Genomic DNA, 12,810 nt, shown 5'->3' on the forward strand with positions numbered 1-12,810 from the left:
GATGGACATTCCAAAAAAGTACTACTAAAATTTGGTAGTCATAGAATTCCAACCAAAATCCTAAGGGTAAAGGCTTATTTAGCCCAGAAAGGAATTATTCCGCGTCGACACTTTGAAGATATATCACTCAGACCATTGATTGCATCTAAAAGACAGAACAAGATGAATAAGGCCATTCTACCAGAAGCCGACATCTGCCCTACTCCCGTGGAAGAACCCAGTAGATGGGAGAAACCGCAGCCAGCTACCCGGGAAATCACACAAGAAAAATCCAAGCTCTCAAACCAAGCGACTGTAGCATCAAATAACAGCCTTGCCCTTGATACAATAGACTGGACAGTCCCAGAAGAAGTAGATCTGCTGAGTAACTTTACCAAGCTACCAGACAAAGAACAAATAAACATACTCAGTAAATTGACGAAACTACAGGCCAGATTGACCGAAATTCACCAACAAGGGCAACAAAATGCAGTAGAAACAATACACAATCAAACTTTACACTTACCAGCCCTCTCCCCTAAATGCATAGTCAAAAAGAAAGCCACCAATGGAACTTTCAAATGTATAGATGCAGACCTTCAAATCCAGCCTCCTTTAGAATATGAAATGGCAAGGAAAAACTCCAGCAATGAGACCACAAATTCCTGGCTGAGATATCAAATACTAACTCTAAACGAAATAGGTACCCCTTATTTAAGTACTACAAAGGACTCTAACATTGCCGAACAAAAGATGACCTCCAACAGACCTGATTCACTGAGCCCAACATCAAATGAGGCCAAAGAAATGGAAGTAGAGACTGAAAACAGTCCTACTGTCCACAACAGTCTACCAACCACAGAAATTTCTCAGGAACAAGGAATAGTTAAGGAAGAAAACCAAGAAAGGGAGGAAATTTTAATTTCCCGCACTTTAAAAAAGAATCTAAAAGACCCACCATTATGTTCCCCGCCGAAAGCAGCGACAAATGGCTGTATCTGCACAAGACAAAATCCGTCGCTGGACTCAATAACAGAACTAGAATGACTAAATGCTGTCAACCAGCCATCAACTCAAAAACGGATCCTACGCTTGCTGTCCTGGAATATTGCAGGGTGGGGAAACAAAGACGGAGACCCAGACCTAATGAACTTCCTTAAAGATTTTGAATTAATACTTCTACAAGAAACATGGTCAACTAGAGATATTAAAATCAATGGATTCACCTCCTATACGAAACCCGCAGTGAAAACAAACACGAAGGGCCGGCCGAAAGCAGGGTTCTGTTGCATGATCAAAGACAACTTAGGGTTTGAAATCAAGCAGCTAGAAAAATGCTTACCACTTGCACAAGCTCTACTTTTAACCCAAAAAGACGATACTTTGCTACTTGTAAATGTCTATATCCCCCCAACCAAAAACAACAGCAGCAGTGAAAATTGGTCACAACTAACCTTTTATATAGAAAATTTGACCGATAAATACCCAAATGCCTCACTGATAATAGCAGGTGATTTCAATGCCAGAGTGGGAACCAACAATGAACAACTATGTAGCAAACTAAATTGGAATACTGATAATGATATCGCACATGCCCTGAAAATAGGACGATTCTCCAGAGATAGGGTTGTAAACAACGAAGGCTTACGCCTACTTGAATTATGTAACAACTTTAATTTGCAGATTGTGAACGGTTCAACAAAAGGCGATAGAAGCGGGGAGTTTACATACTTCTCCCCCCGAGGATGCAGTGTCATCGACTATATTCTTGTCCCTTATAATATTATAAATTCAATCATGGACCTCAAAATTGGAACGCGTACTGAAAGCGACCATCAGCCATTATTGTTGTCTATTAACTTAAAGGACGAAACCAAAATAACCAAGTACAATATCATAGAACCTTCTCAATACAAACAAATGACCCAATTAAAATGGTCCCAGGAAATGAGTGCAGCAGTGGGGCAAAAACTTACAGCCAACCTGAGAAAACAAGTATTATCCAACTTAAAGACCACTAATCCCTACAGTGATATTCCGAAAATTTATAATGAAATCTTCCAAATGTTCGTAGAGCTTAGTACTCCACCTAAAGTTTGGGTACTTAAACATAGCGCTAGCCCTTGGTTTGATGATGAATGTTTCCAGCTAAAAAGAAAGCTGCGTCAAACATTTAAAAATAATCGCGCTAAACTAGAGCCCTCTTATCTTGATGAAAAAAGACAATACCATTACATTCTGGCCGAAAAGAAACAGAAATATGCAACCCAAAAATGGCTACAATTACTCGACTCAATTCAGAGTAAAAACAACAAAGCGTTCTGGAACCTAGTGTACGGAGGATTGAAAGCCGAAAACCAACTAACTCTACCACCAATTGCAGAATCCAAATGGTCCCAATACTTCACATCTGTATTCAACAATCTACACAGTGAACTCAAAGGAAATGAGACCACTAAAAATAAAATCAATAAACTCCAGGAGTGGCCAAGGGTAGAAGAAGAGGAAATTAGAGAGATAGTTAAAAATTTCAAATCGGGGAAATCTCCTGGGCCAGACGGTCTACCAATAGAATTATTCAAGACCTATATAGATTGGTGGGCAGAACCCTTAGCTCAATTGTTTACTCTCATAGATAAATATGGGATCATACCTGAGATATGGTTAAGATCAATAATTATCCCAATCTTTAAAAATGGCGACCCAAAAGAACCAAGGAATTACAGACCGATAAGCCTATTATCAGTGATAGGGAAAATCTACGCTAAGCACCTTTTATCTAAACTTCTTACCTGGATGAAAAATCTAAATTTACCAGGGAAAGAACAAATAGGTTTCTCCAAAGGTTGCTCTACATTAGACCACTGCCTTATACTTATGCATTTGGTTGAAAAATATAGATCCCAAAGGCAATCTAAGATATATGCTGCTTTTGTAGACTTTCGTGGTGCATTCGACTCAATTGACCGCCCAAAGCTGTGGAGGAAACTCGCAGAATTAAAAATTGATCAGCGCTTATTGATTCTAATACAAAATCTATACTCTTCCAATACCTGTCAAGTCAAACTTAACACCAAAGGTCACCTTTCATCAGACATCCCAAACTCGAAAGGGGTAAAACAAGGGTGTATTCTCGCTCCCTTTCTATTTAATTTATTTTTATCAGACTTGCCAGATCACCTCCAAAAAATAGAATCACATGCCCCTAAACTTAATCAGAAACCAGTTCCTCTCTTATTATACGCAGACGATGCTGTCCTACTATCATTAACGAGCTTGGGTCTGAAACGTCTTATATCTTCTCTGATCCTTTACTGCGAATGCAACAAACTCTCTATAAATTATGAGAAGACAAAAATTTTGGTCTTCTCGAATGGTTGGAAATTAGAGAAATGGAAAATAAGAGGGCAAGAAATCCAACAAGTGAAAATCTATAGGTATCTGGGAATCTTATTCCAGAGCAATTTAGGGTGGGCAAATCATCGCACAAATGCCATAAAACAGGCAAAGTGTACCTCATCAGCAGTTGCCCGTTTTTATTATCAGAAAGGTAATCAATTTATTCCTGCGGCCAATCAGATATTTCAAACAAAAGTGCAATCCCAGATATTCTATGGAATCCCGCTATGGGTCCAAGCATATAACAGTGATTTAAAAAAGATTCACTCCAGCTTTCTGAGACGTATTCTTGGACTCCCAGCTGTGATCAAATATGAAACAATGTGTGCAGAAATAGGCATACACACAATGGAATATTGGGCATGGTCCACCTCAATAAAGTACTGGTTACGCTGCCATTTTCGCTGCCCTCCATCAAGTCTGCTCGCTGATTTGCTCAAAGACTCCTATAAATCAAGATGGTATCAGTACCTCGAAAAAAAGATTGAATCTTTAGGCATCGAGCTGGAGCCCCTGTACAATTCTAATGAGCAATACATTTTCCATAATATCCTAACTAGACTAAAGGATGTCGAGAGACAAAATATTATGGCAGCTGTAAACAAAATTTGCTCCCCCATATTCTATGATTTAAATATCTTAGATAGCAGAGCCAATTACGTCACTAAATTAATAATCCCAGCCCAACGTAGGGCTTTTATGCTGGCCCGTTTGAATGTTTTTCCCTCAGCATTTGTCAGGGGAAGATATCAAAACATTCCTAGAAACAAGAGATTCTGCAGATGTTCTATGAATGTCCCGGACACTGTAGAGCATATTCTCTTTCATTGCCCATTGTACAGTATCCCACGTCAACGCGTGCTGTCCCCTCTTTTGGGTGGTCTGGAACCCCAGCAAGGTGAATGTGTGGGATTCTGCCTATCCGACGTCGACCAAAGGGTAACGGCGGGGGTAGCCGAGTTTTTGGTAGCAGTCCTCCAAGGAGCAGGTTAACAACGAAAACCACTGATTTTATATGTATATATATATATATGTATGTAGCCAACTGCTGCCTTTTATATATATTTCAAGGCTTTTATATGTTATTTCCTCTTTTATGGTTTTATTTGCACAATGCCTAATAAAGGTTTGATAAGTAAGTAAGCTGCAGCAACATGAATCATGCTTGAGAATAAATCATAATTGTTAGCCTTCATTTTGTTTCCTAGGGCATATTCTCATCCATTTGACTGGACAGTTTATCCTGGGATCATGAAACAGCAAGAAATGCGTCCTCATAAGGGCTACAGAGTATCCAAAATAATTTCTCATCCAAACTATGATTCAACTACTAAAAATAATGATGTTGCCCTTATGAAGTTACAGTCTCATCTACCTTTAGATGGTACCTATCTATTTACCTGTGTATATATGCATGTATATTTTATCTTTCTATTACCTGCTCAGTGCAGCTAACAAAATCAACATTGCATCAAACTAATTGAGCCAGATCAGTGCAAAACAACAGAGGCTGATTTAGGGGAGCACGACCAGTTCAGTTGCACTGGATGCAGAGCCTCAAGGGTGCCGCAACTATTATGTAGAATGGGAGGCAGAGGAGGCAGGGAGTGCTAAATTTCGGTGTTTGCACAGGGCACTGCTAAAATTTAAGACCCCAGGATCTGCCATTGAAAATGATTAAAATGAAAGATGTGAGTCTATGATGATAACCTAATAGAACATTGGAGAATCTGTTCATCTTTCTACAGTTAAAGTTTAACTTCTACACTTAAAGCAGCAATAGCTAAATGCTTACATTTCAAAATGTAGCAACAAGCCAGTCCAATCCACTATACCAAAGCACCAAATGTAAGTTTGCAAGATTTTTGCCTATTCAGAAGCAAGTGTCACATCATGCACACAGCTTGGCCTTCACCCACCGCTGCTGTGGTGACAGGGCCAGGGCCAGGGCCTCTGCCTTTGCCACAAGGCCTCTGTGGTCATGGCATCTTCAGGGTGGGGGCGACGGAGCGTGTGCAGCTGGGCCTCCACCCACTACCACTCTCCAGTGTGGTGTAATGGTAGTGGTTAAGAGGGGTAGGCTCGTAATCTGGGGAACCGGGTTCGCATCTCCGCTCCTCCACATGCAGCTGCTGGGTGACCTTGGGCCAGTCACACTTCTCTGAAGTCTCTCAGCCCCACTCACCTCACAGAGTGTTTGTTGTGGGGGAGGAAGGGAAAGGAGAATGTTAGCCGCTTTGAGACTCCTTAAAGGGAGTGAAAGGTGGGATATCAAATCCAAACTCCTCCTCCTCCTCCTCTTCTTCTTCCACCACCGCTGGCTCTCTGGTGCTGCAACAGCCTCCACTGAGGCCTGCCGCAGATGCACCCCATAAGCATGCCTTTGGCCACAGTGAACTGCAGCAGAGGCCCACGGTGAAGGGTCTTTGTGGAGGCCACCACAATGTCAGAGAGCCAGCGAGGTAAGGCTGTGGTGGGTGGAGACTGAGCAGCGCGCACGTGTGCAACATGACTGCCAGGCACCCACAATAGAAATTTTGTGGGTGCCCATACACCCAGCTCCCCCTCCCCCGATGGCACCAGTGGCCCCATTGTCCTCCATATGTCAGAGTGCAATGCTTTACACCAGGGAGCTTCCTGTGCTTGTGTCCCCCCCCCCGCATTCTATTCAAAATACTGTTGAAAATCCACAGTGCCCCAAATAATGTAAACACCTGCAGTGTCAGTTTTTATTTTCTTTCTCTCTTCCACCCCCAAACCTCCATGTTTGTGGGATGGTGGGGAAAATATAGTTGTTGTTTTTTATTTTTAAAATTATTTTCAATTTTATACATTTCAGTAATTTTGCAATCATGTTAACATTTCGAAACTCAACTCCCTTTCTGTGGTTCCTTACATTTATTTTTTTATATTTTCAGCATAATCCAATTAACTAAACTTAATCATTTATTCATCTATTGAAAAATGTAGTATTAAGTAAGGCGAGTTGCTGCTTTTATTACTCTTAACTTGTCTCCAACTTTAGTCACATCTAGACTTCTGCCAAAAGTGTGTTTCTGGTGGGCAAAGGTTTCTTGCCTTGGTAGCTCCCATACAGTGACTTTTATCAACAAAAATGCTCATTTCCTCAAGGAAATTAAGAGTGCTAGTAGAAATCAGGTACTATGAAAGCCCCCAACCTTCCATGTTAGAAGGGCTGAGAGTGCTGTTCTGGCAACTCTCTATCAAATTATCATTTCTGCACAGTTACTGATTAGCAATATGTTCTTGCCTCATAGAGTTTATAAGTCCAGTTTGTTTGCCCAACCCTGGAATGATGTTTCAGCCTGACCAACAATGTTGGATATCTGGATGGGGAGCGAAATTCCAGAGAGGTAAAATCTTCTATCAAAAGTCTGGGCTTTCCTTTAATTATATGTTGTGGCACTTTGGAATTGCTGCTATAAAATATTAAAAATATTAAAATATCTGGCTTGGTTGCAACAAATTAACTAAAGTGACCCAGTTAAGAGTCACTCTTTATGTTGGAACTAGATTGTTAGCTCAATATCACCTTATATATGTCCTATACATGTTTGTTGTTGCTATGAATCTTTTTGTCACCCTGAGCCATTACTTGAAGCAATTTGCCTATGTTTTGTTCTAAATGGAAAAAGCCACCAGATGTTTTGAGGAAAGTGACACACAGTTGTTGCTGCACTACATATAGCCTACATCATCACTGACTCTTGGCCATTCTGGCTCGAGAAGGTGAGAGTAACACTTCAGCAACATCTCAGGTGCCAAATTTGAGGGAAAGCAACAAAGGCTGCAGTCTGAGACTCAGAAGGAGAGTCAGAGTGAGCTGAAAACTGGAAGGCATCGCAAGATGCTGAAGAGTTTGTGTCAGGATCTGTTTTCAGCAGTGCTGCTGCTACAGTCAAACCTTGGAAGCCGAATGCTTTGTGAGTCGAAGCCGCAAACCCAGAAGTTAATGTTCCGGTTTGCGAATGTTTTTTAGAAGCCAAAATCTGACGTGGCTTCTGATTGTGTGCAGGAAGCTCCTGCAGCCATTCGGAAGCCGTGCCTTGGTTATCAAATGTTTTGGAAGTCGAACAGATTTCCGGAACTGATTCTGTTCAGCTTCCAAGGTACGACTGTATTTGTAAATCTAAATATTATAATGCTGCATAAGTCTCCAGTGAGTTCTCCCCCCAAAGGAAGTAAAGTACAGTTATGCACTCCCCCTGGGGTTTCTCGCTGCTCAGGAAAGTGGGGAACAGATAATAGTTTGTTTTATGTATATGAAATGTCTTGTTTAATTCAGCTTTTAAAAAGACATTTGGAGACAAGTTGCAGTGCTTTGTCAATCCATTGAACTGCATTTTTACTGCTGAGTCCATTGCCTTTATGTCAACATTCTGCAGCTGAAAGTTTTAGTAGCTTGTATTTGAGTGGCTCTTAATATGTTGTTTTTGCACCTATTTTTCAACCTTAGGTAACACTTCACAAGAACTGAATGCAGCAATAGTACCTCTGATAGACTCAGCTATATGTAATGATAGGTATATCTATAATGGACTCATTTTGCCTACCATGTTCTGTGCTGGATATATAGAAGGAAAGGTGGATTCTTGTCAGGTAATGTCTCTCTATTTTAAGTGATAAAGCAGCGCTTAGATTCTAGCATGAGCTCTTGTGGTCACAGTGCTAGTTTAGCCATATGAAGCCCTAAATGGCTTAGGAGCAGGTTACCTGAGAGGGTGCCTTGTCCCACATATGCCTCACCACACCTGCCTTCAACAAGCGAAGTGAGGTGGGTGTCTACCAGGGCCTTTTGGTTGTCACGTCTTGGCACAGAGAGACTCACCATGGAACTTTCATTAGTGTCTTCCCAGTGCTTTACCCAGGCTTTTAAAGTGTTTTACATCTGGCCTGTAAGACCACCCTGAGACCTGTGGGTATAGGGCGATTTACACATTTTAATAATACCAATAATATAGGCTGAGTTTATGGAAAGGAGGTAGTTTTTCTGTCTTCCATTGTGTTTATTGATAAGTGACCATAGAAATGTTAATACAAATAAATAATGGTGATTAGTTCATTGGAAAAACAGGTTTGACTGATTTAAAAGCATTTCTCATTTCCTTGGTGAACTTACTTTACAGACCTCTCTCAACCCCCTCCAATTTTCCTATTCCTACATGTTTTCCCTTCCTAAAAGCTAAACAGAACTTCTGAAAACCATTCAATAACTATTAAAGGGCTACTTACTTTCAGCAAAGTTAGTATTGGCCAGACATTGTAGGCGTAGGGCTCCCTGCCAGACGACATTGGTGCCACCACTGAGGAGACTATTATAGCAGATGATGATTCTAGGTAGCATACAGTGGTTAAGTAAATTGCACAGGTCCTGCCCTTAGGCTTACAAGCTCAAAAACAAAATATGAAATGGAAGAGGGATAGGAAAGAGAAAGGGATAAGTAGAAGTAAATTCAGGTACCAAAATTTCTTAGCTACGTAATGGGCAATTGAGAAAGTTGTGGGAGAAGTGAAGCCAGAAAGGAGTTGGTCCCAGTGACTTCCTCAAGTGGAGTTATGTAAAATGAATGGAATTTTAAGCAGGGCGCCTCACCTGGCTTCTAGTGTTTGAGCAAACACAAGGAGATAAATTAGGTATACAGGGTCTAGACAGTCAGAGCCTTTTCAGGTCAAAACAAGTAGCTCATATATGGCACATTGCCAATGCAAATGCTATAAAACCCATCTAATATAGTCACAATGGATCTCTTCATTAGTAGGCAAGAAGCTTCATTCTGCAGTAGTTGAACAAATGGTTTAAAAGCAGCAGTAACTTACTGTGGGTTGCAATGAAAATGATTATAATTTTCCTATAGAAAACTCTGCATGTGACTTATAGGGTATAACTGTAGAATGTGTTTCCTCTCTTGTTTTAGGGTGACAGTGGTGGTCCATTGGTAACTCAGAAGAATGCTTTGTGGTGGTTAGTGGGTGACACAAGTTGGGGAACGGGCTGTGCTAGTAGATTCAGACCTGGAGTTTATGGTAACATGACAGTGTTTGCAGACTGGATTTACAGAAATATGCAGGTAACCTTCTCTGAAATATTTTGATAGCACTTTCCGAGGTGGGTTTTAGTGGTTGTCAAATACATTGCAGTAATGATGAAATGGCCACTGGGCTGATGGACATGGTGGGGAGTGGTAGCCTTCCCTGCCCTTTTCTGCCAGCCAAGCTGCTGCTTGGTAACAAGAGGAGCAAAGCAGGGATTGCAGGTCCAGGTTGCCACAAGTGGACAGGGGCCTGGCTCATTTGTAAGGGCAGAGAATTCTGTCTGTGTTGACAAAGGTGTTCAGTGTGTGTGTGTATCAAATTTGCTTCAATCATGCTGGAGCACGGCCAAGAGATGGAAGTCAGGGAACTGGCTCTATATAGACAAATTTGTTTAAACATTTTCTTAAAAGGGAAATGAAAACTTGGTCTTCCTCCACATCATGTGGGGCTGGAATGACATAACTTTTGCTCCAATCAATTATCTCTAGCCTGCTCCACCCAATATGATTGGGGAAAGCTAGGTGACTCCATGTGCTCTGCAGAGTTGCCTGGTTTTTACCCAGTAGCTCCAACCTTGCCCTGCTATCTATCTTAAGTATCTATCTATACATTAGGCCGGCTTTCCAAGTCTACAGCTGTTTTTAGACTACAGCTCCCATCATCCCTAGCTAGGAGGACCCAATTGTCATGGATGATGGGAATTGTACTCCAAAACCAGCTAGTTACCCAAGTTTGGGAAACCCTACATTAGAGAAAGTGTCTTTGATGTGTCTAGATCCAGCCTAGAACAGGGGTTGAAAACCTGTTGCTCTGCTGACTATTAACTTCCACCAGGTACAGTAAACATGGCTTTTAGTCAGGGATGGTGGGAGCTGCCCATTCCTTAGACCCTCTGTTATTAAGAGAGCTCCTCCCTACCAAAGTTCAGATGATAGCAGCCCCAAAGAGGGCATTCTGTGGCAGCCCCTAAGCTGTGGAATTTACTCCCTCTAGAGGTGTATATGGCACCTTCATTACAGTTTCCCATATGCTGAAGATGTAGCTCACTCCTGGCCTTTCATACTGGAAAGCTATTTTAGGAGCCACCCTATTCTTCTGCGTGCAGATTGTTTTAACTGATATAATTTTAAATTGTTGTAATCTTTCCCAGGACCTCATGTAAGAAATTGCATAACTAATAGCATCTGGAGGGCTAAAATGTACCTCTCCTTAGTTTTTGTGAGAGAAATAATTGATGGTGGTGACAGCAGTGGCACAGGGACCAAAGGGGAAGGCAGGAGAGAGCAGACGTGTAGTGTGTGCACAGGCATGTCCACTCTGGAATGCCATTTGGCCACTTCTGTTGGTTCCAAATGTGTTATCGCCCATCAAGGAAACTTTTTTTTGGGGGGGGGGATGTTTAGTCAGTCAAGACACAGATACAGTTCTCCTGCAACTGTCTTTTGTCTCTGCGGTAGGAATTACAAGGTGTGTTCAGGCACACCCTTTGGCTGCCACCTTCAGTCATTTGCAGGTTGCCACGACCTGAAAATTTATAGTTCCATAGAAACACTTGCCAGCCCTGCTATGGTTTACTCATGATCTTGCATGCAGGGATGAAGAGAATGTGAGTCAAGATCCCTGATCTTGTGGGAGCTGGGGGCAGTCAAGAATTCAGTGACACCACTTGCTTCTTACCTTGAACAACTGATTGCGTTAAAAGTTCACTTAACATTAATAAATTCATAAATAAATTCAATACTTTGGATTGAGGTTGCTGAAACTTGTGTTTTTCCTAACAGGCGAACAGATGATGATATTCAGCCATACCCCCCTGCCCTCCATGGAATGAATGGTGCCCCTGATGTATCTGATTGCTTCCAATGGCTTTCTTGGTCTTCATCATTCCTGTACTAAGCGACTCTTAGGACCTAAACACTTGATAATTCTGAATGCTTGCAAAGTATTTGGGGCCATTTGCACTGTGAATGTCTTAATATCAAGCGGTGTAGGTTGAACAAGATTCTCTTTTCTTCAGTGTAGGTGCCCCTGGTCACTATCATTCCCTTATCAAGTTGCTAAACTTTTCTTCATTTTGGAGGATTCCCAGCCAGTTTTTTTTTAGTTTCATTATAAATCATATTTATAAATTGCTGTTACTGCTGTCTTTGGAATAGCACAGCATCTTGTTTATTTTCTTGGTTTTATTTTAACTTTTAATATATTATTATCTGTGAATATCTGGGCTGCTGGCTAGCCCAGTTTTTCAAGATTGAGGGTAAATGTCTTACTGTAACATATGAAGAGACCTTCTCCAATACTCCAGTACTACTGAGAGATGAATAATACTTTTCCATTATCTCCTGGTCAGGTACCTTTACTTCCTTTGTCTAGGTATTATATTGATTCTGAAATCAGGTCTATGTTCAGGTTTATACTGAATTCCTCCCCTCCTTCAGATATCAAAATTAGAGTTTGGTTCAGAAAATGGGAAAACCTTGAATTTTATTTTGTTAAAATATTCCCAGCTCGTATCTGATGCAGAAAGGATAAAACTACTACTGAGCCTCAGTAAACAACCAACTGGATATGTTGTTTACTTATGTGCTTACTCATGTTTAGAGCCTGCAGACAGTAGCTAGGGAACAATTCAACAGTTTTCCCCAATCTCTTTCCTGAGAAAGCCTAAATACGCTCTCGTGAATATTTATTACATGCGGTTTGCTGCTGTTAACCCACATGCTAATGGAAAAGTAACCACTTAATCTTACAGCTACCTCATTTTGTAAGAGAGCAGCAACATTTATCTATTAAGCAGGGATTTTTTTACAATTAAGATTTACAATTTTAATAATGAATTCAGAAATAAACTTAAATATGGAATGTGTAACAGCAATAAAATCTGGCAAACTGGGGATTTCTTCTGATTCTCATGGACTGAAATTACTAAACTGCTGCTATTGAATTGCACTTTTTTTTTTTAAAAAAAGTGCCTGTTACCGCAGCAACTTTCATTTCAGGGTTTGCCGATAAAGTTGGGTAGTAATGAGCCACTCAAATCATTATTTGAAGGAGACATACTGATAATACTATGAATATAAATCTTGCTGAATTGTCAAATAGTTGTGCCACTATTTTAAGTAGCAAATATTTCTTTACTTCAAAATTGAAATACAACATGTATCTTATGTACAAATAAATAATTTTTTTACTCTCTTAACCTTTTGGCTAATTAATATTTCTTGTGATAGTAGGACCATTAGCAAAAATGGGCACCTACAACTAGATAATATTTGGGCTTCAAACATCCTTTTTACACTGTCCTTGCTGGATGAGGCTGATGGGAATGAGACAGCATTTGTATGGCCACTTTCCCTGAAAATGTAAATTAAGATTAAC

The 12,810-nt window shown here is 40.7% G+C and overlaps 1 protein-coding gene across 3 annotated transcripts in view; it reads left to right on the forward strand.

Annotated features, from left to right (window-relative positions):
• The window catches only part of TMPRSS2 (transmembrane serine protease 2), a 29,460-nt gene extending 16,829 nt beyond the window's left edge, over positions 1 to 12,631 (forward strand). For 2 of the 3 annotated variants that reach the window (XM_083500519.1, XM_083500520.1), the window contains exons 10-13: positions 4,587 to 4,762; positions 6,657 to 6,752; positions 7,856 to 7,998; positions 9,315 to 10,771. In XM_083500519.1, coding sequence (XP_083356645.1) covers positions 4,587 to 4,762; positions 6,657 to 6,752; positions 7,856 to 7,998; positions 9,315 to 9,491 — 592 coding nt within the window. In that variant the 3' untranslated portion in view covers positions 9,492 to 10,771. Of the gene's footprint in view, positions 1 to 4,586; positions 4,763 to 6,656; positions 6,753 to 7,855; positions 7,999 to 9,314; positions 10,772 to 11,213 lie in introns of those variants that run through there. The other variant, XM_083500521.1, reaches the window with a different exon arrangement.
• Positions 12,632 to 12,810: the final 179 nt, after the last annotated feature.

This window comes from Podarcis liolepis (genome assembly GCF_965112155.1).
Source record: "Podarcis liolepis genome assembly, chromosome: 4".
In the NCBI taxonomy this organism is placed as follows: Eukaryota; Metazoa; Chordata; class Lepidosauria; order Squamata; family Lacertidae; genus Podarcis; species Podarcis liolepis.